Below are 25,320 nucleotides of genomic sequence, written 5' to 3'. Positions count from 1 at the left end.
GCACTGGATGACCAGCATCCCTTAATAGTGGTGACTCAGAAGATCAGGCGCCTACTATGAATCACTGTAGAAGGTGCCCCAACAGTGAACTAAGCTGCATTTCACAAAAGCTAAGGGCTCTATCCTGCTCCCTGACCTGGAACTCCCCCTGCAGGATTTCCTAGGAATAATGGTCTTCACTGCTCCAGAGGGACTGCAAGGATCTGTGAAGTTGGGAGGCATGGGGAAGTGCCTCTGTATTCACCCTGACAAAATAATTGTCAGGAAGTTAGAGTGAACTGAGTGGTATCTTTACTTATAGTGAGTCTTTGGGCCTTTTCTCCTAGTGCAGGGGCAGGGTAAGGTGGAAGTCATTGTTGTCAGCTCACAGCCTCAACAGCCTGCCCATACTAGCTTGGTTTCTCACAAAGAATATCAACTTCCTTCTTTGTTGAGGTCACCACTACACTGCTGTTGCTAGGCAGGAAGTCCAAGCTCTGGAGTGTGAACAACATGCTAAACCACATGATGACACCAAAACCCAAGAACTATGTGCTCCTTAGAATAGCAGCCCAGGGAGTGGTCAGAAGAGAGATAGGGGGAAGTAACAGCACCTGAGATATTACCCACTTGGAGCTTCCTCTCCTCCCTCACTTCTCCCACTTTTTCCCTCCTCAAGCAGAAGCTGAGAAAGGCCTGCCCGAAGGTGATGAAACACCAAAATACCCCACCAACAGCCATCCCACAAAGGAAGTGTCTGCTGTGGTGGAAGCCTTGATTAAAACAGCTAAGACAGAGTTCAACGGTGATAGGGCTAGAAGACACTGAGGAGAGAGAAGGCTGACTATTACTTTGATTGTTTCCTTGGTTTTCCTCCCTCTACCCCAAGTTGAAAAGAAGCCACATGCCAGAGAACAGATATTCTATGCTGCCTCTGAGCAGAGAATGCAATGGGTCAAGCACACACACCAGTTACCAGGCTCCTTAGAGAAAAAAGCCAATAATAAAGTACTCTGGCCTTAAGATCTGAGCTGCCTCACAAGCACCCCAGTGCTATTGGTATGATGCCTGCCCTTGCTCAGACACACATAATGTAGAGTGATTCAACAGCTCCCACAATGAGTTGAAGCTTTCATGCCTGACTTCCCCAGCCACACTACTTTAACTTTTCCCATAAAACTCCCCCTGGCAACCAACAGTCAGTTCCTAGGATTGACTATAGCCTAGAAAGAATGACTAGGTTTGCGTGGTGTTCTTTTCCTTTTCTTTTTCTTCCCCTCTGACCAAATCATAGAAAATGTGTATATAAGCCTTATGAGATAGGGACTTGAAAAACAAGGCCCATATTGTGGTCCTTCATGCTGGAATGTGGTACAGGTGAGAGTGATGACTAGTCATGTATACACATGGCTGTAAATAATTAGTGTGGGGACAATCTCTTCCACGCTCTACACACAAACCCTATACTTGAGGCCAGCCTTATACACTACTCATGCCAGGTGTTTTTCAGACCTTTGCAACTAAGATTTATATTTGGCTCAATATGTAAAAAGATATTCTATTCATGAGAGTTCCTGATTAGAATGGCCTGCACTGACACTCTCATTTGCTAGAAGTCGAAGGCCAAGTCATGCTATGTTTCATTGTGTCTTGAAAGCTTCTCTTTATCCTCTAGGCTTCTGATGACCTCACCTCATCATATACTGGTTGTTGAGTATCCAGCTTCCATTTATAATCCACGCAATGCCAACTCAGATGGGTGGAGGCATGATGGGAACTCAGATATTGCTGCCCTGACTTTTGTTTTTTTTGTGAGGAAGATCAGCCCTGAGCTAACATCCATGCCAATCCTCCTCTTTTTGCTGAGGAGGACCGGCCCTGAGCTAACATCTATTGCCAATCCTCCTCCTTTTTTTTCCCTTTTCCTCCCCAAAGCCCCAGTGGATAGTTGTATGTCATAGTGCACATCCTTCTAGTTGCTGTATGTGGCACGCGGCCTCAGCATGGCCAGACAAGTGGTGCATCGGTGCGTGCCCAGCATCCGAACCCGGGCTGCCAGTAGTGGAGCGTGCACACTTAACCACTAAGCGATGGGGCCGGCCCCATGCCCTGACTTTTTGATACTGCCTACTGTGTTCCATTGGTGGGCTTTAAGTGGCAGCTTTCCACTGACTGTCATCTGTGGACAGAACTGAATTCTGTTGCAGGATGACACATAAGCTGGATCTGCTTCACGGTTCCCAGAAGTGCAGTGCTGCCTCTATACTGCCATTTATAATCATTTGCCTGTCTTCTGAGGTGTGTACTTAGCAAACACAACCATCTAACCACAGCACTATTTAAATAACAATCCCTGGAATTCAAATGTTATTTTTAAACTACTAAGTCTAAGAATTTCCCAAAGGACACGAGACATGCCCGGCCATGAGCCTCCTCTATAAAATCTCAAGGCTACTTGGCACCACGGATTAAATACCTAAATCTGTCTTCCCTTCACCTAGTGATGGAGAGTTGGCTATACATGATATCCTCCACTATGAGGAGTCTTAAGATCTTGGAAACCTTGTCAAAGCAGCCAAACTTGATGTCATAGTTTAGGTCCGTTAATAGTAGCAAATGTTGTTATAATATCAGTGCATAAACAGAATATCCTTTTTCCCTCCACTTTCTTCTCATGGATATAATCCATGCATCAGAGATTGTGTCTGCCATGTTTGCTATGCTGCAACCTCAAATTACAAGGCAATACTAGGAAAATATAGTTGTCAGTATTCTTTGGTAGCAGCTTCAGAACAACTCTTATCAAAAGGGGTGGGGGAAAAGGCAACACAAAATAATTTTCTTCTCGTTCTAAGTGAAAAAAAATGATAATTGGAGCTTTGAAATCTAATGGCATTTATCTAGCCCTCCATCTAAGGGGAAAATTCTATGTAGATATTGAATTAGTACCTCTCCTATCTGCTTGAAAAATCTCCCTAGGAAAGCCTCCAAGTGAAAAGAGCCTCTTTCAGGACTTAGGTTTCTGCAGAACATCTTTAAAAGTTGGAATAAAGTTAACACTAGACTTTGTAAGTTCTCATTCCTTGATCATGAAAGTTCATCATCATCTTTGATGAAGGAAGTTCATCATCATTCTTGATGATTGAAGATCACTCAAGTGTTACTGACATTCTTGCTGGAGGCCAGCAGAAATTAAATTGGTGCCAATTCTACATACCCTGGAGATTATTATATATGTATATGTATATGTATAATCATACACACATAGATATGTGTAACCTGCAGCCCGCCTGCAGAATAGGGTGCTATAGCTGCATGATTTTTGCCTTGTACCTCTTCGGGGGTTCCTTTCTCCTCTCTCTCACTTACATATAAAGTTGCTTTCAAATTAAAATTGCTACTTTTCTGGGAAAAAAGTCCTGAGAGAGATTGGTAGCTCGGATATCAGGAAGGATTGAAATAATTATTAACTACAAACTTAGAACTCTATAATTAATTAATATTAATGAAGTATCTGCTCCCCACCAATAAATTATGGCAAGAGGAGAGAACTTATTATGAAAGAAGTCAGAGGCACATACTAAGTGCTCAAGAATACTTGTTGAATTACAAGTCTCTGTCTTGACATGCCCCTTTAACCAGGAGAAGAAAACAGCAGTAAGTAAAGGGGATACATGACTCTGATATTAAGATACATTGTTAAGAAGCACTGATAGTCACCCTTGTTGGTTCCCACGTTTTCCTTATTCTGTATGGAGCACTCACTCCTTTTGAAAGGGAAGGCGAGCAGAGGCAGTGAGCAAGGATAGTACTTGCTTGAAACAAAATTGTGTCTTTCACATGTTAGCAGCTAGCAGTTTTTAGAGAACCAACTAGGTATCATGCACTGAACTAAACACTCGATACACCACTGGTCCTTAGAACAATGCTACAAGGTGGAATTATTACTCTTATATGATAAGTGAGGAAAATGAGACTCAGAGAGGTGAGTGAGGGTGCCCAAGGTTACAGAGCTAGGAAACGATAGGGCTGGGATTTCAACCCAAATGTGTCTGACTCTGAAGCCCACTATATTACACTGCAACTCCCATGGTTAGCCTCACACTATCCCCTCTGCAGGTAGAAGCAGGTCTTAATAACTCCATTTTATAGACAGGGACATTAAGGCATAGGACAGAGAAGTATTATTCCAAAGAGTCTAAAACATTTTCCCTTCCACATAATCCAGCCTTCAAAGGGGGAAATGAAATAGAGAATTAGCCTTCTTCACTAGGCTTCTACCTTAGAAAAATCTCCACCCAGGGATATCAGTCTTAGTGACATTTGACCCTGCAGAAGGTGGTATGCAAGATGACCCAACTTGCTGTGGCAACAGAATACGTGGCAGAGATGAAAGTGGAACACAGACCTGAGCTGCGTCTATTAAAAAACAGTAGTAGGCAGGCAGAAATCTGTGCTTTAACCCTGCCTCAATACATTTTATTTGTTTTAAATGAACTAATTCCATCTTGTATTGATGTCATAGTCATTTTGAAGCTGTGCAAAGTGCTTTACAGAATTTGTAAGGCTTTAACATACCTTTGAGCAGAGAATTTTAAAGTGCTTCCCAGATATTCTACGGTGGGAAACATGCTTATTTACAAATGGATAAATAAGAAGTGAGAGGTTAAAGGATTTACCTCAAATCACAAAGGCACAGCTAGGAAGAGAATCAGCCTCTTAAATCTCAATTCTGGGCTGAAACCACTAGCCTGGTGTGTTTTTAATCTCTTAAGAATTGTAGAACCTGTTGAGAATTCTGATCTCAGGAAGTCCCAAATTATTTACATGATGAATCATCATTATAAGCATCTAAAAGTGTTTTCTAGTATTAAAAAAAAAACAATTACAATCACCTTAAAACTATCTCATCTTATGCCTGTGGACTTGGTTAGCTTTAAAGAAGGTAATTAGTCCTGAAATGAAGGCAGGTGGCCCCCATTATCCCACTTTGTTTAAAGGAACCTAGATCATTTCTGGGCTCAAGAGGGCTGCTTTGAAAACCTTGTACTAACTAGGCTGACGTGGATTAGGGATTGGTTTTGGAGTACACCTGAAATTTTTACAATGTTATAAACCAATGTTACTGCAATAAACAAAAAATTTTAAAAAAAAGTAAAAATAAAAATTTTTCTCTTTAACTTTACATATTAAAAAATAAATAAATCTTTAAAATGGAGTTGGGAGCCTTGGGCTTGAATCTCGATTCTGATCCTTAGTAGTGAAGTGTCCTTTAGCCTTAGTTTTCTCATCAGCACAATGGGGATGAAATCAATATCACATACAGGGTTGGGGCGAGAATCCAAAGACATAGGACATGGGAAATGTGGAAGCATTTTAGAAGGCTGTAGAGTATGATACAAAAATCAAATGGTAGTCTAGAAAGCTCGCTACATTTTTTGGCTATAACATGCCTGATTAGGAAGGGTCTCTGAAGGCTCAGCCTGAACTTGCAATATTATAAGCATACAGAGAAAGCTGATTAGGAATGGTGTTCCTTATATGTATGACAAGGCTTTCCAAAGGTATGCCAAACAGGCATATACAAGCAGCAAAACTGCGACTGAAAGATGCTCTTGAATACCCAAGACTGAATAGAGATGCCGCTTAGAAACTGGCCCTGTATGAAATGCATGGCAGAATCAGTTCCTTTCTCAGACCACGGTATCTCTGAACGTCAGTCAGGAGCTCATACTCTCATGTCAGAGAAAGATGGTGCATAGAAGTGGGCAGGCCAGGAATGAAACAAAAGAATCCCAAACCCTCGGATAGCACCAAGAAAGAATCTGGACAAAGTTTGAGAAAAGTGTGAGTTGCAAAGTAGAAAAAAAATAGAAATTATTAATATCCTATGCTATTTCCCCCAACCCTTTATTTCCCTTCTTCCTTACCCTCCCCCATTCACTCATCCTACCCCTACTTTCTCCAAGTTCTTCATTTCTGTCTGCCTCTGCCAAGCTTCACCTCCTCTGGTCTCAAAACAAAAACAAAAACAAAAATCCACCAGTGTTTTCTCACTTCAGTTCCTTTGCTCACACTGTTTTGCTTGCCTACAATTCCCTTCTTATCACTCCTCCTGGTACCTCCCTCCAAATAAGAAAAACTTTGGAATGTCCTTTTACTCATCTCTGAACCCAAGTCTACCCCACCCTGCTAGTCTCCAATCAATTCTTATCTCCTTTGAACTCAGAGTTTCTCTTGTGGCCATTATCATTTTCCACTTGGGGTTGCAGTGATTTGTATACTTTGTCTTATTTCCTTTACTTGGCTAGAATTTCATTCAGGTAAGTTACAGTTATCGGCACAGAACCTGACACAGAGTAGATGTTCAATAAATGATTTTAGGTGAATGAATAAATGATCATCCTTGCTTGCAACAAGCAGGCCACCATCATCTTTCACCTGAATTTTTGCAACAGCCTAAGTAATCTCCCTGCCTCCTATCTTGTTCCCCTCCAATCTATCCTTCTCACTGTCACAATATATATCTTACAAAAATTACTTTCATCGTGTTACTCTCCTACTCAAGAACCTTAAATAATGTCCTGCTGTACAGAATCAAGTCCAGATCCCTCTGCCTTTCTCTCAAAGCTCTTTGATATCAGTTGAATTGAGTCATTGCTGCTTCCAAGTCTTTGTGTATGTTGCTCCAAGATCTAGATTCAATTGATCTCACCTCCCTCAGGAAGCCTTCCCTAGCTACTCCATCCCTTATTGTTCCTCTTTCATAATTCTACAGCATTACTCTCTGAACTATACATGCTGTAATATAATCATATCTTTCCTTGTATTGATACCTACCTACCTCTGGCGTACATGTTTTGTCTTCCAAATGAGATTGCAGACTTTACATCTACCCTTGTTCTTTCCACACCAACTGGCAAAGGGCTGGGGACCAACCAGGCCTTCAGTTCACACTTTCAAACATTTGATTTATTCCCTGGTGATTCTGTCTGGCTTTCCCTTTGTTTCCTCCACTGTCTGCAGCTATGTTAAGGGGCTTATTATCCATTTCACACCTAAAAGACAAAATTTACCTGATAATAATAATTTTCTTTAAGAAAGTCGCCACTTCCCCTAAACATTTTCAGAGAAAATCTTATAATGCACTAAGTATATCTTAGCTTGCTGTCTTTGGAGATATTTTAATATTATATATATAAGACTGCTTTGTTATTCTCATTAATTCAACAGTTATTAAGTGCCTACTATGTGTGAAGAGCTTTAAAATAGAATCTTTGGGGACTGGCCCGGTGGCGTAGCGGTTAAGTTTGTGCACTCCGCTTTGGCAGCCCAGGATTTGCAGGTTCAGATCCCGGGCGCAGACCTATGCACTGCTTATCAAACCATGCTGTGGCAGGCATCCCACTTATAAAGTAGAGGAAGATGGGCACAGATGTTGGCCCAGGGCCAATCTTCCTCAGCAAAAAAGAGGAGGATTGGCAACAGATGTTAGCTCAGGGCTAATCTTCCTCAAAAAGAAAATAGAATCTTTGATATAGAGAACAATATATTCTTCTTCTTATTTTAACATGAGAGAAATATTCTCATGCTCTTCCTATTAATAATTAGATAACGATTAACCTTTCTTACTGGTTTCCCTAAACATAGTATATTTCTAAGCTTACAACTAAAGACTTGGGTAATGAGAGAAAAGCCACTAATATCCTATGGAGGACAACACATTAACAATATTCCCTCTCCTTTCAAGACCATTCAGAGAATTTTCATCAACAAAGAGAAAATAGCCAAAGGAGAGGATAGAAAAGTTATTGAAAAATATTACTCAGGATCAACACTTTAAAACGTTCCTTAAAAATACTACAGTCTCTTCTTTCTCCCTTCTCTTCCAATATTTCGATTTCTAAATCTGTATTTTTTCTCTGCCTATTTCCCCCAACATTATTTGTCCACATTCATCTCTCTTCCATTATCTGATTCTATTGATTTCGTTTCATTGCTTTCAACTGGGGGGTGGGTGGGGGGCGGGGGCAATAGACTTTTTCCACCCTGCCTATTGTTCACGGCAAAACATACACACTTTGGTCCTTGAACCCTTAAGTTCTTGCCTTTCTTTAATCACTGGCTTGAGCTTAGACCTTACCGACACCTCAAACTCAAATTTTGCAAAACTGAACTCATAATCTTTCTCTAGCTACTACGTAAGCCTGCTTTTACTCCTGTCTTCTCTATAATTTTAACAACTCCAGGCTAGAAAGTTTAGAGTCACCTTCCACTCTTCTCTCTCCCCCATCATTCACACCCAGTTAGTTACAAACCAAATCCTGTCAGCATCTCTTCTGTCTACTTCTTCCCATACGGATTGCCTTAGGTCCTCTATATCTCTTACCTAGACTGCTGTCCCTTTCTCTAGAGCCTTCCTGTCTAACTCATCCTATGTATTGACAATTTTCTTAAATCTAAACCTAGTTCTAAACCTAGTTATGTCACTCTCAATCAAAAACCTTCCATGATTCTCCACTGCTTATTGAATAGAACATACATTCCTTCACCTGGCATTCAAGGCCATCTGCAATTTGGCTCCCACTTAACTTTTCCAGCCTTTCTTTCTGATGCACTAAAAGTTCCAATTCTTTGTGAGATATCCATTCTTTGTGGGATTCTCAGAGCATCAACCTTTCTACCTCTTCCATGTCTATGCTTAAGATATTCCCTCTGCCTCCTGTCTCTTTTCCCATGTTTGCCTATCAAAGTCCTACTTAATCTTCAGACATGGTTCAGATCGCACCTCCTTCAAACAACTTTCCAAGACTGAGTGGCTTTCTATATCTACTTAGCACAGTTCTTTGTCACTAGTAAGCCCTTAGAAAGGTTTGTTGAATTGAACTCACATAAGAGCATGTTAACTTAAGGGAACTCATTGCCTGTGGGAGTGAGACAGCTGAAAATAGGTTAAATAGGAGAGCTGGGCAGAAGGCTGGCACCAGAGTGAGCAGCCAGAGCCTCCTCCTTTAAATGCTTCAAGGTCCAGCTAAATGTCTATTTATCACTGTGTGTGTGTGTGTGTGTGTGTGTGTGTGTGTGTATGCCTACCTACCAGGCTGTTCAGCTATTGGAGTATATATTCTTAGGCATGTTCCTGGGAGTGAATGTACCAGTGTGTACCCGTGGATGTATGCCTGCCTATGCCTTCGCCCCTATAAATTCCTGTTTCAAACCCTTGTTACAGGTTTCTGTTTTAAAATGATGCTCAGCTTAAATATGATATGCAATAAAATAGGTGCTTTTGGAAATCGGTTCTGAGCATATGATTTATAGGCTTCTAGGGAGTTGCTAAGGGGGCCATTGTATTTAAATGTAAGGAACTAGTAGCAGGATCAGCCCATAAGACACCTTTAGGCACATCAGGAAAAGGCACCATTTGATAAAGATATTTTACTTCCATTTGTCAGAAGATTGTCATAATATACCGATTTCATTAGAGTGAGGCACTTGACTGCCATCTGCAGGAAAATTGTTAGAATATATATATGTATGTATGTATGTATATATATTACATGATACATATGTATATATAACATCTACATTGTGAAAGGTGTCCCCTTAGACACAGCAGCATCATATAGCGTACAACCTGCACAACTTTATGTGGTGATCCTGCCCAGTAGCTATTCTGGAAAGGGTAGAAGTTGTCTATCTCATTTAAGGGACAAGTTGTTCCTTCTGATTGGAAACAAGATGGCTGGTAGAGTTTCCTGCTGTCTAAGTAGAGACTCCATATTCTCTTTGCTGATGAGACCATTTTCAAGGTCAAGGTGCTGATCTGATCAGAGGCATTGGTGAAACAAGTTAAGGCTTTTCCTGTAACTAGTAGAAAGCTATTTTGGATAAAACTTGGACTGCCAAGGGGACATCAAAGCTTAGTTGTTGCTTCTTAGTCCTCACAAGAAAGGGAGAACCTCGGAATAGTCATATTGACACATAGCTCCAAATTCAAGTGCTAGCTACAGGAGAAAATTGACACCAAGATAATGAGTCAGGAGCTTTTCAATTAAGGTGAAAAGAATACCATAAATGGATTAAATTCTTATTAACAGTTAAGATTAGTGAAAAGGGTACCAAGTGGTGTCTAGTTACATGTTTAACCCTGCTGTCTACATACTATACTTAAGTATAATATTCTTTAGTGTTGCTGTACTTGAGTGTTTTAATAAATTTGCATTTTTTTAAAGATCTGACTAGATAACTCATCATTCTCATTTTTATCAAAATTAACTACATTTATAACCAAAGACTGGTAATTCAAGACCGCATGATCAATACAGGGCTGCTACTAATGCGTAGGGTCCCTCTATGTGAGTTAGAAAAAACTACAGCCCTCTGGGAGGATATGAGGCAGCTCTGCCTACCATCACCTACTGGTAATGCACCTGAATTGCTAAATCCATTTTTTGAGGGGTGAATATATTAAAACTTATCTGTGTACCTAAAGATAGAAAATGATGACAGCAAATATCATGCCACATATACAAATAATACCAAAATGAGTTAGTATTTGCATATTTCTTCTTTCTAAAATATGTGTTTCAAATCAATTTCTCATTCAGCCTTTATGATATTTTTATAAAGTAGTTCAGCCACCATTTATTGAGTGGCAGGCAGTATATTAGGCCCTATGGGCTTTACCTTATAGCCCTAATGTGATACGCAAGCTGATAATCTCAGTATATATGGCAAATGAGAAGTAGAGGTTTGTATAGGGTGCTATGGGAGCCCAGAGGAAGGGCACCTAGCCCAGATAGGACACCAGTGAAGACTTGCTGGAGGAGACTGCCGAGCTGAGCTGAGTCAGCAGCACGTTACTGGCTTCATTTAAGAGACACAAAAACTAAACCACGGAAAAATTAAGCAATTTACCCCATATTGCACAGCTATGTAAATTGGTTATCATGACTAGAACCAACTTGAAGTAACTCCCAATCTAAGAAAGAGTGCAAACTTTGAACCCTGACTACAAGGCACCATTCGGATTTATTTGAGAAATAAATTTTAATTGAAATAATATTTCATTTGAGGAAGTTCCATAGTTTTATGCCTCACAGACACATCCATTAGAATATTAGAAAAATGCAGGCACACCAAAATAACCCAAGCCTGTAGCCTTCTAGGACAGCTAATTAACACCTATCCCACAATCTTGGCAACTTTTAGTTCTTCATTTTGTGGTTGCTGCACCTTGCTACAGGAAGACGTATTGCATAAAAATGAGGCATCAGCTCAAACTTCCTTGGATACCAACTTTAAGAGGCCTGAGTCATTCAAATCATTCCCCAAAGTTCTTCAACCACCAAAGGCAGCAAACAAAAGTACTGCTAACTAAATGTGTAATTAGGGTTTATTATAATAGCATGTATTAGTTTAAAGTCTCATTCACCACTGCTTTGAATTTGTTTTGTCCTGTTTTTATTTGTGCTTGATTTTTCTGTTTTGTATGTGTTTAATTTTGTAGGATACTTCATATCCTTTCTGGATGCAGGCAGAGTGCAAATTCTAACCAAATAATAATAGATTAAATTCATGTAAAACTGGCTCTTTTATGCACTGCATGTACAATTTATAGTACACTAGGGCCCCTTACAAAATCAATGTGTATGGTACATTTATGCCCATTTTATATGTCTTGGAACAATTTTACTGTTTTAAATTATTACAGAGGCTTACAGTTAATATATATATTAGCTTTTACTACATATTTTTAGTTATAGCTACAATTTACTTTGTATGGTGTCCTTAGTCAGGAACACAATACCCAATAATAAATATATTCCTATAAGCAAAGACAGTGCACATTATCACAACCCACTTTATGAGATAGTTGTAACATATTCCTAGGGTGGGGGGGCGGAGGAGGAACTCTCTAGAATGGCCATGTTTCCAGGAGAGTATTATCTACTTTCTGGAATATTTTAGGCCAAATTTTAAACTGCGACTTGCTTTTTTTTTTTTTTACTATCCAATGTGTTCCTACATCATCAGCATCCTTGCTGAGAAGCCAATAATCAACAGGTAGTGCAAACTCACTTTCCTATTAGCTTAAAATAAACAACTGGGAAGGTACATCAGTTACAAACCCATTTTAGCATAGAAAACTAATGAAATATTTCTTGTATTTATGTTAAATATTGGGCTTTCATTTAAGATTTCATTGAGAAAAACATAAAAAAAATTCCATGGCTAAAAAGGTTTTAAAAACACTGGACTAGCTGATCCCCAAAGTTCATTTTCAGGACATTCTATGGTTCTACAATACTGAAGATAAAAGGTTTCACTGGATTCCCACCATAGTTTCTTACTTTTGCTGTATAAAACCCTGTGATATGAAATAGAAAAAATATCATAGAGAAAGCAGACCAGACTCTTACAAAAGTGGAATGTGGGTCAAAGAAGGCCCAAAACAGTAGAAAAAGTACAGTAGATAATGTAATTATTTCTTCAATTTTTAGCTTTAGTAGTTTAATCTGGAATTTGGCATATAAAGAAATTGAAAGTTAGATAGTTTTTAATCATATGCCCCATCAACCAACCCTCTCCTTCATCCATGTTATTTTACTAATCAACAGCCCTCCAATGGTTGCACCTCATCAGTTGCATGATATACACAATTTTGTCAGTTGCCTTCGAAGTTTCAATAGGACTTTCCTCATCTACTTTATTTTCCACAATATCTCAATCTGTACTCTATGATTCTATCAAAGTGGCCTTTTTTCTAACTCCATATACTAGGGCCTCACTCTTCTGTCTGTTGGCCCTGGCCTCACCTGCCCAATTCAAGCATAATCTTACTTCTATCTAATACTTTTCACTGTCACTGCTTAATTTAATTTTGGTTTTCTGTAGGTTTGAGAAGGATATATCATTCCCACTTGCCTCAAACAACTTCTTCATTTTTTTCCCCTAAATTTCTTTTGTCAAAGTGAATTTCTTATCAGGCAGTCCCTGATATCTGAATCTAATCCATCCCTGAAAACTTGTTGGATAGTGGGGATTTTTGGATAGCGGGAAACTTTATTCCATTATTCTAAATGGGAAAAGTAATAACGCATTCCCATTCCATCTTAAAAACCCCAACCAATTTCCTCAAATATCACTAAAACACTCTAAAATACCTATGTAACAATGCTCCACATATGTATCGTATTGTAAAGCATTTAAAACACCAATTACCTAATTATCGAACACTTAATGAACTAATTTGCAGATATGTATACGTGTAGTTCACAATGATGCCATACTATGCTGAATACAAACAAACCAAAAAAAAAAAAGCAAACTTTCAAGCTGCCTGAGAATGTCTATCTTTGTTTTCCACCATTAGAGAAAAGATAGAGGAACTCTTAAAAACTTTAGTGCTGGGGCCAGCCGGATGGCGCAAGCGGTTAAGTGCGCCTGCTCCACTGCGGCGGCCCGGGGTTCGCCGGTTGGGATCCCGGGTGCACACCGACGCACTGCTTGGCAAGCCATGCTGTGGCGGTGTCCCATATAAAGTGGAGGAAGATGGGCACAGATGTTAGCCCAGGGCCAGTCTTCCTTAGCAACAACAACAAAAAAAAAAAAGAGGAGGATTGGCAGATGTTAGCACAGGGCTGATCTCCTCCCAAAAAAAATAAAAAGTTTAGTGCTGATGCGGGATGATGGAAAGGCAAAGTAAGGCTTTTCCAGGAATTTCTAGAAAGAGGACTCACTAGTGAGAAGTAATATAATAAGAAAACCATGAAGAGAGCCACTAAATGGTTGCTTTGAGTCCATGTGAAACCAAAGTGAAGGCCTCCCCCCACCGCCCCAAAATGCCCTGGAGATCTTGTCACCAAGTTGAGTAAATGAAAGCAAAGGAGACCATAGCAATGCCAAAATTATTCCTTTAATTAGTCTTGACAGTCAAGCAGAGTAAGGTGAGGGAGTGAGAAAGTGACAGCAATATCCAAATTCTGGGTAAGAGGAAAGTTATGTTTTACTCAAGCCTGGTGGGAGGGAAACTGTCACAGTAATTAGGTTACTGGGAGAAGAGTTAGGTTAGTGAGAAGGGCACCAACTTGTTAGTTTTGTGAGATCAATAATCTTGTTCCGTAGCCTTACTTTCCTCTTTGCTGTTTATGCTTAGCTGTTTTAATAAAGCTACATCACATTTTCCTTTTAGATTGCAAGGGACATGTACAGTGATGTAAATAAACCACGAAATATGTTAAAGGTACATAATAAATGCAAATGACACTTATTAAGGGAAAATTAACAATCATGGTAGTTCTAAAATGGGCCGCAGAGACTATTGTTAGAGTTGGGGTTCAGAGGATGGTGCTGTGATGCTGGAGCCGGCTTCAGGAGAGTGCGGACTCAATTATCAGAGCCCGGGGTTAAGGAAAACTTTCCTGGTTTCAATTGTCTCTACTAACAGCCAAGGAGATTAACAAATTTTACTCAGCAGGTACCTTTCATTTTCTGCCTCAAGCTGTGAAATCCCAGAAGAGAACAAGTAGAGACATTAGCTGCAGGAGAAGACAAATGAATGAACATACAGGATTCTGAATGTTCTTAGTTGAGCCCTGCAAGCAATTCTTCCATCCCCCTCCTATTCCTGGAGGCAAGGGCCAGGCTCAGCCCCTATGCCCATTGCCTCTTGTTTCAGAAGAACTCTACATAGCTCTGGGTAGGAGCATCACACCTCTCTCTCAGAATCCCACAGTATCACGTGCCTCACCCTGTGCTATGAGGGAAACAAGGGGATGGGGATCCTTGTCCTCAGGGGCCAATGTCTCTTTTACAGGCTCTTTAAAGCAAAAGGCTTAAACAGCAAATGCCTGTAATACTTTGGAAGATGAAAATCTCTAAGTGCTACAGACAAGGCTGAAGATTCTGACCTTACTCAATACCACATTACACTTGCCTTTTAAATTACTGATTCAACCTTGATTGGATTGTATACTACAGTTTATTAACTCTCAATTTTCTACCAATTTGGTTAATGAAAGCTGGATGAATTGAATATTCTATCTCCTTATAATTGTTGATAATGTCCTTACACATATGTTCTCTTCTGGGTAGGAGGTACGTAGAAGAGCATGATTTGGTAACTTTGTGTTAAAGAGACAAAGCCATCAGGACATTTTTGCATGTGGTTAAAGTGAAGAGTCTCCGAAATTTAGATGTTCTTTTTGGGAATTCAACAGTGGGAAGAAGGTGGGTTTTGTTCCGGGTCTCCTTCTTCAAGCCCAAGTCACAAAAGCTAGCTGGACAAATGAAGTCTGGCTGTCCAAGAAGTGCAGTTAGTAAAGGTGAGATCAAACTGCCATCGATATATGGACATTTGTTTGTATACTCTCATTGCTTTACACTGCAAATACATCCCTGAACAGTTCTGTTTCAAACACGTTTATCAATCAGATCATAAAAGTGTTTGACTAGAAAAACTTTAAGCTAAAATTAACAAGTGTTTCTTAAATACAATGTAGAACAGTACACATGATCTAATAATTAAGTGGGGGAGGTAACTGGGGCAGGGGAAGCCTGCGACACAATTGCACATTCCCTAAAGCCTTACTGTTGTAGACTATAAGCATGTATTCAGAGAAAATAAATGAAAAATATATCAAAATATTAACAGTAATTATCTCTTGAGTTGTGGGGTGCTATAATTTTTATTTACTTTTTGGAAGCTTTCTTGATTTTCTACATTCTCTGAAATAAACATATATTCCTTTATTTTATTACATTAAAGTCTTGTTTAAGAAGCCGTATGCTGACAGAATTGACTACTTAAGTGAATGCCTCAGTAAAGCATCTGGTAAAAAAAATAATCACACCCTGTATATCTGTTTTGGTAATTGGGTCTCTCATTTACCAGTATTACTTAAAGGAAGTCTCATCTATGTGATTTTTCCCACCATGGAATCCTCAATGCTAAAGACATAGGACATAGAGTAGGTACTCAATTTAATTTGTAAATAAATAAATGAATTAAAAAATTTAGAAAACATTAATTGAGTCTTATTCTCTCCTTGTAAATCTGACTTGCAAATTTTATGTATTTGTGAAAATCAAGCCCATTATCACTCTATGAGAACAGATATTTAAGTGAGCACATGATTAGACAACCACTGTAAGAACCCCATTATTGAATTGGCTAAGGGTCTTTCTCTGCTAGGTAGGAGTGTGTGTCTAATTTGGAAGTTAATTGTAAGAGTGTCACTGCTTTAGAGTTTATCATCAACTCTGGAGTTTCTATAGTATTAGAGGGGAGCAATGATGCAGCTAATCTCCAAATAATTTCTGTTTGGTTTGGAAAAGAGGTATATAATTTTTCCCCAGAAGGTTTGCCTTCCTAATCCTGTTTTCCATGGACAGGGTTTGCCTTTCCTGAGTGCACAGCCTGACTGACTGAGGGGGGAAGGTAACCAGAAGTGGGCTGGGGGGCAGAGGGAAGCCAGCCTGGGATTAAACATTTACTACCCTTCAGCCTCAGGTGCTGAATTTAAGGTTCACTGGCACTGTTCTAGAATGATATTACCTTTTCTTTGTATAATACTTTCTAGTCTTTCGAGTGGGGTGGGTGGAGAGGATACTTTTTCTTAAAAGATAGGCTTTTTTCTCTCTTTTTTGCTCTTTCTTTAAAAAATCTCTTTAGGGGAATCAAGTTCAGTGGTGTTGGTGAGATTATGGCCAACTTGCCTTAGGTTAGGAGAATTTCTCTTTTTTTCCCCTTAAAATTCTTTTTTTCTTTTTTCCTTTTGGGTGTGGAGAGGACTAAGGTCTATTGATTTTAGTGAAGTTGAAGGTGTCTCTTCTTATGATGGAAGGATTTTTCTTTAAAGAAATCTCCCAGGAAAAAGATTCCTTGCTTTTGGTGGAGTTAAGGGAGCACCTCTCTTTAGGTTTGAAGGATTTCCATTTTTAAAAAACTAGGTTTTGTGGAGAGGAGTTATAAGGGCCACCGGTTTTAATGAGGTTGGGGAGCCCTCCTCAGGAGGATTTCTTTTTCTTTCTTTTCTTTAAAATACATAATTTATTGGAATAAATAAAATTGGGAGCATCTTTCCTTGAATGATTTTCTTTTCTTTCCTTTTATTAAAAAAAAAGAAATATTTGAAGGCTGGAAGATAAAGTCCCTGAGTTTGGGTGAAATTGGGTGCATATTCCCTTGAAGAAGCATTAGAAAGAGATTTTGTGTTTTTTTTTCTCCTTTTTGTAGGGGGTGGAGTGGGTTGATCATCAGGAATAATATGCATTATCTTCAATAAGGCATTGGTGCACATTCCCTGAGAATTTCTTCCTTAATTAATTATCCTTAACTTATTTTTTTCTTCCTCTATTTCCCTCCCTCCACTTCTCCCTCTCTCTCCCTCCACATCTTCCTCCTCTTGCCCCTCCTCCTCCCTCTCTCCCTCTCTCTTTCTTTCTATTTAAATGTTCAGTGACTTTGGTGAGTTTGGGGGCATCTTCCTTCCCTAAAAAGGAGCTTTCTCTTTTAAAATATCCTATTCGTTTCCTTCCTTCTTTCCTCCCAATTCTTAATGTATTTACTCTTTTTGAGAAAAAAAGGGACTTTGTTGAGGCTGGGGATATCTTTCCCTAAGAGGACTTTCTTGGTTTTGTTTCTGTTTCTCTCCTACCTTTTCTATTTATCTTTCTAATTTTTAAATTTCCTATATTAAGAACAAAGCTTTTGGGTTTGCAAGAATTCAGGTCACCTCCCATTAGAAGGATTTGATATTAGTTTTTCTTCCTTAAAAAATATTTGCCTTTGTTTTTGATATATTTTGACAGAAAAGCTCATAGGTCTTCCAAGGCTGAAGCACTCCTCTTTAAGAAGATTCTGTTTTCATTTCATTGATATCATCCCCTCCACCAATATACACGCCTTTCCATTATTAATTTTCTATTAAATCTTAAAAATTTGTATTTGAGAATAGGGTTCACGTGCTTTGGAGAGGATGAGGCATCTTCCCTTGGAGGGGATTATTTCCTTTGTTTCTTTTTTTCTCTTTTCTGGGAATTAAAAATTCAGGAGATCTGGCAAGATCAGGCACCCTGGCCTTGAATATTTCTTTCATTTTGTTAAAATGTTTGTGCGTAACTGGGGTGGAGGGATTAGTAAATTTCATTGAGTTTGATGATTTTGAAAGTATCTACCCTTAAAAAGATTTCCTTTTTTGTTTGTTTTTCTCAAAAGAAAAAGAATTGAAGGGTGACTAAAGGTTATTTTCTTTGCTGAGATTCGAGGCCCTGCCCTTAAAAGGATCTTCCTTTCTTTTAGTTCCTTTTTTTAAATATCTTTTTTTCCTTATTTATTCACTTGTTTATTTGTGGGAAGGTAGTAGGTTCATTATCTTGAAGTTGGAGGACCGATATCTTTCTTTTACTTGTTTTTTTAATTGAGATATAATTCACATATCATAAAATTCACCACTTAAAAGTGTACAAGTCAGTGGTTTTTAGAATATTCACAAAGTTGTGCAACCATCACCACTATCTAATTTCAGAACATTTTTATCACCCCCCCAAAGAAACCCTGTGCCCTTTAGCTATCACCCACACTTCTCCAGCCCCCTCCCCCCAGCCCTTGGCAACCACTAATCTACTCTCTGTCTCTAAGAATTTCTCTATTCTGGACATTTCATATAATTGGAAGAAATAATGTTAGGGAGCTTTGGTGAGATTGGTGGACCTCCCCTTTGGAAGATTTATTTTTGCCCCCATAATTTGTGCAAGGGATTGGTCATGGGCCAGGAGGTGCAAATAAAGTTTACAAATTTCATGAATTTTTTAAAGTTAGAAATACTGTTTATCTTGAGATTATTTCTCTTTATTTTCATTTTTAATTTTTCTCTTGGGGATATAAGTTTCATGGGCTTTGGTGAGGGTGAGGAGCACTTCCCTTTAGAATTTATTTCTTTTTTTTTCTTAAAATAATTTTCAGGGGAGGGATAAGTTTCATTATCTGGGGTCAGTGTCCCTTTCCTTTTTTAAAATTTTGATCTTGTTTTTCTATTTTGAGAATAAGGTTTATTTGCTTTGGTGAGGGTGGAGCATCTCCATTTAGGAATGGATGCTTTCTTTTTCTAATCCTTAAAATTATTTTTTGTCCACTGAGGGAATTACAGTTGGCGGGCTTTGGAAAGGTTAGGCACCCCATCCCTAGCAGAATTTCTATTTATTTTCTTTCTCCAAAAAGGTCTTCTTTGGGAGAAGTAGGTTCAGGGTCTTCTGCCTCTTCCCCTTCCTTCTCAGGCTCCTGTTCTATGGTGGCGTCAGATGGGGAACAGCAATCACTGCTTCGGAAAAAATCAGGGCCAATGGAATGTCAGCTTAAAGATTGTTCTTAGACAAATTAGGATCGTATGTATCACAGAAAGCCGTATGTTGGATATTTTAAAGAATCCACAGTAGATAAATTAACAGTTATATCCTATTAGGTGTCAAGTTTTATTTTTTCCCTCTCCCATTCTGCTGCCTTCTTGAGGAAAATAAAAGAGTTAATAATGCAGAGGAAAGCATCCTGCAAACTGTAAAGTGACTAGCCAAAGGAATTATATAATCCTTATTATAATGTCCCTGAATGGTTTCCTGGCCTCTATGGATTTTTTCCCTTTCCTTGGAAGCACTTTGGGTAATGGCTCAGCCTTTCCTTTTGGGCTGCAGATCTGCAGAAGCCCCAGTCAGAGATTTTAATAAACACATAAGAGTTCTATGCTCAGAAAAGAAAGACCACTGACCAAATATCTCATCTTTTCTAGAACATCCTGCAGCAAATGCTCAAGCACTTTCAGAATATACCAAATAAATCAGATGGTATTATCAAAACCTGGCAAGGAGGGGGGAAAGAACCTAAGAGAAAAGAAAGTAATTTCATCCTGACCTTCAACAGGTTAAACATTCGAATCTACAATTCCGAAGCTGTATATAGTCACTGCAGATATTCTTTCACCTATGAAAAAATTTATTACCTCTGAAACCAACAACATCATCATTAGTCTGCTGCTGCTGGGACTGCAAGGGATAAGGACACTTTCCAAACCTTTTTTTTTGGTGAGGAAGACTGGCCCTGAGCTAACATCTGTTGCCAATCCTCCTCTTTTTGCTGAGGAAGATTGGCCCTGAGCTAACATCTGTGCCCATCCTCCTCTACTTTGTATATGAGATGCTGCCACAGCATGGCTTGATAAGTGGTGTGCTGCTCCACGCCTGGGATTAGAACCTGTGACCCTTGCGCCGCCAAAGCGGAGCGTGCAAACCCAACCACTAGGCCACTGAGCTGGCCCCCTCCAAACCTTTTCTTTTAATTGTTAGTAATTTGCTTCTTAATTACAGTTCCAACATCCATTCTGAAAATGGAAAGATTGACTGTATTTCCTTAAGGACTATGTATTCCAGGCTATTTATTTATTTATTTATTTTTTTTTTTTTAAATTTTTTGTTTATTGCAGTAACATTGGTTTATAACATTGTAAAAATTTCAGGTGTACATCATTGTACTTCCAGGCTATTTAAATAAGCATTTATTTCTCACTCTGAAACCAATGAGAACACATTTTTATTCATTCACAGCAGCAGTCTCTACATTGTTGCTGGAAATGGAATGGATAGGTTTTACGCTTCAGCAAGTGTTTATTGAGCACAAATAGGGAGGGCTGAATTGCATTAGGCACTAGGGGGGTGGAGGGAGAGACAGTGTCTACCTTTGAGAAGCTCAGAAATAAGACGATAAGAAGTAGATTAAGAAATAAGACGATAAAGTATTCAGGCAAGAATTACGAAATATCATATAAACAAAGGCTTGCTACTTTGCAAGAAAATATGTGCAAAAAAATAAAATACCAGGAAACTGTTCTGTTATGATTTGGGGTGTAACAGTAATTACTGTGTAGTCATTAGAAGGTATACACATACCTCTCTCTACCCCAGAAATAAAAGCCACAAAAGTTTATTTCTTCTCAGATTTTCATCAATCACCTGTATGGTGTGATTATAATTTCATAGCTGGTCAAACTCAATGAATAAAAATATAAACTCTCTTTTTTTCAACCATAGTTGAGGGGGGAGAAACAAATATGGTCCACTTCACGTTAAGCCCCACTCCCAGCAAGAGAGTTATAGCATTGTTACAGAATCAATTCACACATCCTTACTTACACCTGCTGCCACCAGTTGGGAGACTACCTCTCATTTCCTGGAAATCAAAACATCTTAGAAAGGAAGGAAATAGACAGGTTTGGTTCACAGACTATGTTATCCTGGTAGCTATTTGGAAAGAAAACATGAGCCCCCTTTTCTCAGTCTCTGCCCTCAGGCTTAGCATAGATTTGCAACCAGCAGGTTCTGAAACCCCAAAAGAGAGCAGACTACACACTGGAAGACATTGGTTATTTTACTGCAATACCAGTCAGCAAAATTATCTGGGAGAAACCTGCAGTCACATTCAAACACTTGGTTTTGCTCATTTCATCCTTTGACTTATCAGGCTACTTTCAAGCTACTGGTACTGACCGTGCCTTGTAGGATTTCATTGTACGATGAGAGCTGTATTTTGTTTTGATCTCTGAAATTGTGTGTGTGTGTCTGTGTGTGTGTGTGTGCGTGTGTGTATCTGTTTTTTCCCAAGCTTGCCTCAAGGAGGCAGTGTCTGAGAACAATGTCACCCCAGCTAAGATGGCAACCTGTTTGCCTTGAATGTTAAGATGCCAAGTCAGCTGGTTGCGGGTGCTATTTGCCTGAGGAGGATGCAGCAGAGAATGGTCCTATCGCTGAAGATCAGATGTTCCCATCTGCACCAGAGAGCAATTGCATAGCAACACCTAGGGTGTTGGAGAAGGGTTAGTCACCAAGGGCAGTCAAACTACTGGGGGTCCTGGTCCCCTGCCAGGACTGCCAAGTGCCTGTGGGTCAGGTAGCCAGCACATCTGGGTGGGCACTATGTAGAAGAAGCTAACCCGATTGCCTTTACGTTGATCCTCCTTATCTGTCTGGAAACAGACATTTTCCTGTCAAGCTGGTGGGAGATGCTTACCCACTGTCATAGGGCTCATCCCAGGACCAGTCTTCCAGAGGCCAAAGGGGCTATACATTTGCTGGCCATCTTGGTAATTAAGTCTCCAGGTGTCACTTTCTCAGTCATGTTCCCGAAATCTCACTTAAGAAGGCCACAGTTCAGGCCGTCCCTACTAGTCTCCCTCCCACCAGCTTCATGCCAACTCTTCCAAAAAGACAAGAGCAAGCATCCTGTTAGGGTGACCTCCCATGTCTAGCTGCCCCACCCTTTCTCTTCTTGAGATCACTGCAGGGAAGGGCCACTGAATGAAGGGGAGAGAGCCACCCCCTAGGAAGAGTGGGGTTGTTGGATTAAAAAAAAATTGTCTTAGTCTCAGACCGACCTATTTTATTTTTAAACCTCTGCACTTTTTTTCTTTGTGAAACTTTTCACTTTAGCCTTCCTCTTTTTCTGTCATTTATCATTGCAATTATTTTGCAAACTTGAGCCTCCCTACTCATAATTCAAGAAGCAACCAGTGCTTCCATTTCCATTTCAGGATGCCAACCTCTGCCCCCTCCCCCTACATTCTACAAGTGTGCGGTCCACAGCAGAAGGATTCCAGAGAGTGTCCCTACGCCCTGCTAAGCAGCAGGATGGACAGGCATTGTTGGTGTAGTGTGTTATTTGTTTGTTTGTCTGTTTTGTTTTGTTTTTCCTGCAGGGGAAGCTAAATGAAGGTGTATGTATGCATTGTCATGCTTTTCACAGTCTTGTAGAACAAAGTTTAGGGGAAAGGAAGAGTAGGGGGAGCATAGAGAAAGCAAGAAAGACTGCTGCTGAGGAACAGACGGGGTTTCAGGGGTCCAAGGCAAACACCGAAAACCTTCTTCCTCCCTTCTCCCCCCTGGGTGGGTGCCTGAGGATCCTCCACCGTCTTCTCCCTGCTAAGCGCAACAGTTTTACGAAGACATCTATGAAAACTGAGGAGATGAGGGTTCCCATTCACATGTTCTCAAATGCCAACTCCTATTTTCGTGTCTTTAAACCAGGACTCCTGTACCTTTCCAACTGGCCCTGGTGTGGGATGCCAGTCGCCCGCTTGTGACGCGGCCCATCACTGTATCACTGTGTTTGCACCTACCTGCCGGGAAATCCTGCAGACATGTGGAATGGTGGCTTCGACACGCGCATGCTCTCCCTCTCCTGCTCGGCGAACCCTGCCCTTCCCCTGCAGTGCGCGTGGGCGCCGCCCATCCTCTCATCCCCACCCGGAGTACCAGCGCCCGGCAGCTGAGAGAGGCGCCGCGCACGTCCCTGGAGCGCCGCCAGTTGCGCCCCAGCTGAGGACCCCCCTCCCACTGGCAGGGAGGGGGCCAAACAGACGGCGGCAGCTCCGCAGCTTGGGCCTCTGCGGCAGTGACCGTGGCTAAGAGGTGTGTCCCACCACCCCCACTCAATCCCAGCCCTGCGTACCCGGGGCCAGCCCCAAACACCTCTCTAGGTCTTTTGGGCTCCCTGGGGGGGGTCTTCCTCCTCTTTTTCAAAATATAGGCGCTCACCCCACTGTCACTTCTCCCCACGGGGAAAACTGCTCCCACTCCCACCCCGTGCTGTCACCCCCGTTTCTAGACCCAAACAGCCCATTCTCGCTTCCACATGTTGCTTCCCGTCTCCCAACTGCTTCCCACTCCCCCAGGCTCCCCCATCTCCGCATCTTTCCAAGCTCTTTGCCAGTCAGTGGCAGCCAAATAGGATATTAAAGGTACCCAGAGTCCCGTGAGCTCGATAGCCATCTGGCCTCGCCTTGCTTCTTTCCCCCCTGCCCCAGGGGGTCTTTTCCTTACCTTAATGCTGGACAACAGCACTGGCATGCGGGGCGATGACGAGGTCTCTAGACTCCTCTCTGGAGCGACAACTGGACACTGCAATAGACCTGGTGCTGGACTCGGCTCCGGACAGGACTCTGGAGCCAGCTCAGGGCAGGACTCTGTGGCTGGTTCTGGTGCCGGCTCAGGGGCCGGTTCTATGGCTGGTACTGGGATCGGCTCTGAGGCCGCTTCTGGGGCTGGTTCTGGGGCCGGTTCTGTGGCTGGTTCCGGAGCCAGCTCGGGGGCTGGTTCCGTGGCTGGTTCTGGGGCCGGTTTCTTGGCTGGTTCTGAGATCAGTTCTGTGTTTAGTTCTGTGGCTGGTCCTGGGGTTGGCGCTGGGGCCGCTTCTGTATCTGGTTCTGGGATCGCTTCTGTGTCTAGTTCTGTGGCTGGTTCTGGGTTCGCCTCCGGACAGGGTTCTGGAGCAGATTCTGGACAGAACTGTGGTGCGGGTTCCGGCGACGGCGCATGGAGCAGCGGAGGAGCCTGTGGCGGCGACGGCGGCGGCCACGGCGGTGGCGGCTCTGGAGACTCCCCGGGCTGCTCTCCATCCTGAGGCGGGGCAGTGCCCTGGGCCGCGGCAGCTCCGCGGTCCATGGCCGCACACCGCCTCAGGTCGGGCAGCCCGCGCCCCTGAGCTGGGAGGGCTAAAGTATCCTCGGGCGCCCCGCCCACTCCAGTTCGACAACCCCTTGCAGGGTGCCAAACTTTCCCCCGCCCCACTTCATGGCTGGCTCCGCTCTGAGGTCTAACCCGGGGGCGCTCAGCGACTCCCAGAGTTGGAACACGCCCCTCGGTGAGCGCACACCTCTTCGTAAGCAGCCACAGGCCCGATGGGCGGGAAGCAGAGGGGCTTGCGAACGCGGACTGGACAGAGCGCTTGATGACCTCCTAACGACGCGCGGGAGGGGAGGGGGGGAGACAAAAAGGGGAGGGGGAGTGGAGCGGCGTTGGGGGTGAGGGGTGGTTGGAGCCCTGCCGCGTTTAACCCTTTAGTGACGCAAATGCAGAAAAAAAAAAAAGCCAGAGGCAACTTGAGGGTCTTGGCAATCCCCCTAACCACTCAGCTGTGAGCTGCTGCTCATAACAGCTTTCATCCTGTGTCTGCTCTCTTACCTCAGCAGCAGGTGAGCCTGGCCTCGGACCAACCACTTGCCCCCCATCTGCAAGCCTCTGTGGGCAAGTAATCTTTCTTTTTCTAACCTGGGAAAAGAAATTAAGCGGCACGGGGTTGCGGTGTGCGTGTGTGTGTGTGTGTCTGCGTGTTCAGTCCTTTAGATTGAAGTAAAATTTGCCCTCCCTCTCAGTTTTTGCATTTCTGAGCTTTGTCAGATCCGAGCGGTTTGCGGTTGGGTACAGGATTCGGGGTGCTTCGCGAAAGGTGTGTGATGAGGGAGGGCTGGAGCCCTGGCTTTCCGCAGTCTGCAGATGTAGCCTCGAGAGCAAGGCAAGAGT

The 25,320-nt window shown here is 41.6% G+C and overlaps 1 protein-coding gene across 3 annotated transcripts in view; it reads right to left on the bottom strand.

Annotated features, from left to right (window-relative positions):
- Window positions 1–24,568, bottom strand: part of DGKK (diacylglycerol kinase kappa) — a 116,276-nt gene extending 91,708 nt beyond the window's left edge. For all 3 annotated transcript variants that reach the window (XM_087427235.1, XM_087427237.1, XM_087427236.1), the window contains exon 1: window positions 23,842–24,568. In XM_087427235.1, coding sequence (XP_087283361.1) covers window positions 23,842–24,462 — 621 coding nt within the window. In that variant the 5' untranslated portion in view covers window positions 24,463–24,568. The remainder of the gene's footprint in view (window positions 1–23,841) is intronic.
- Window positions 24,569–25,320: the final 752 nt, after the last annotated feature.

The sequence above is a fragment of the Ceratotherium simum genome, chromosome X (genome assembly GCF_057802395.1).
Source record: "Ceratotherium simum simum isolate JZ-2026a chromosome X, ASM5780239v1, whole genome shotgun sequence".
Taxonomy (NCBI): domain Eukaryota; kingdom Metazoa; phylum Chordata; class Mammalia; order Perissodactyla; family Rhinocerotidae; genus Ceratotherium; species Ceratotherium simum.
The sequence above is the reverse complement of the archived record's forward strand: the minus strand, read 5'-3'. Positions and strand labels throughout refer to the sequence as shown.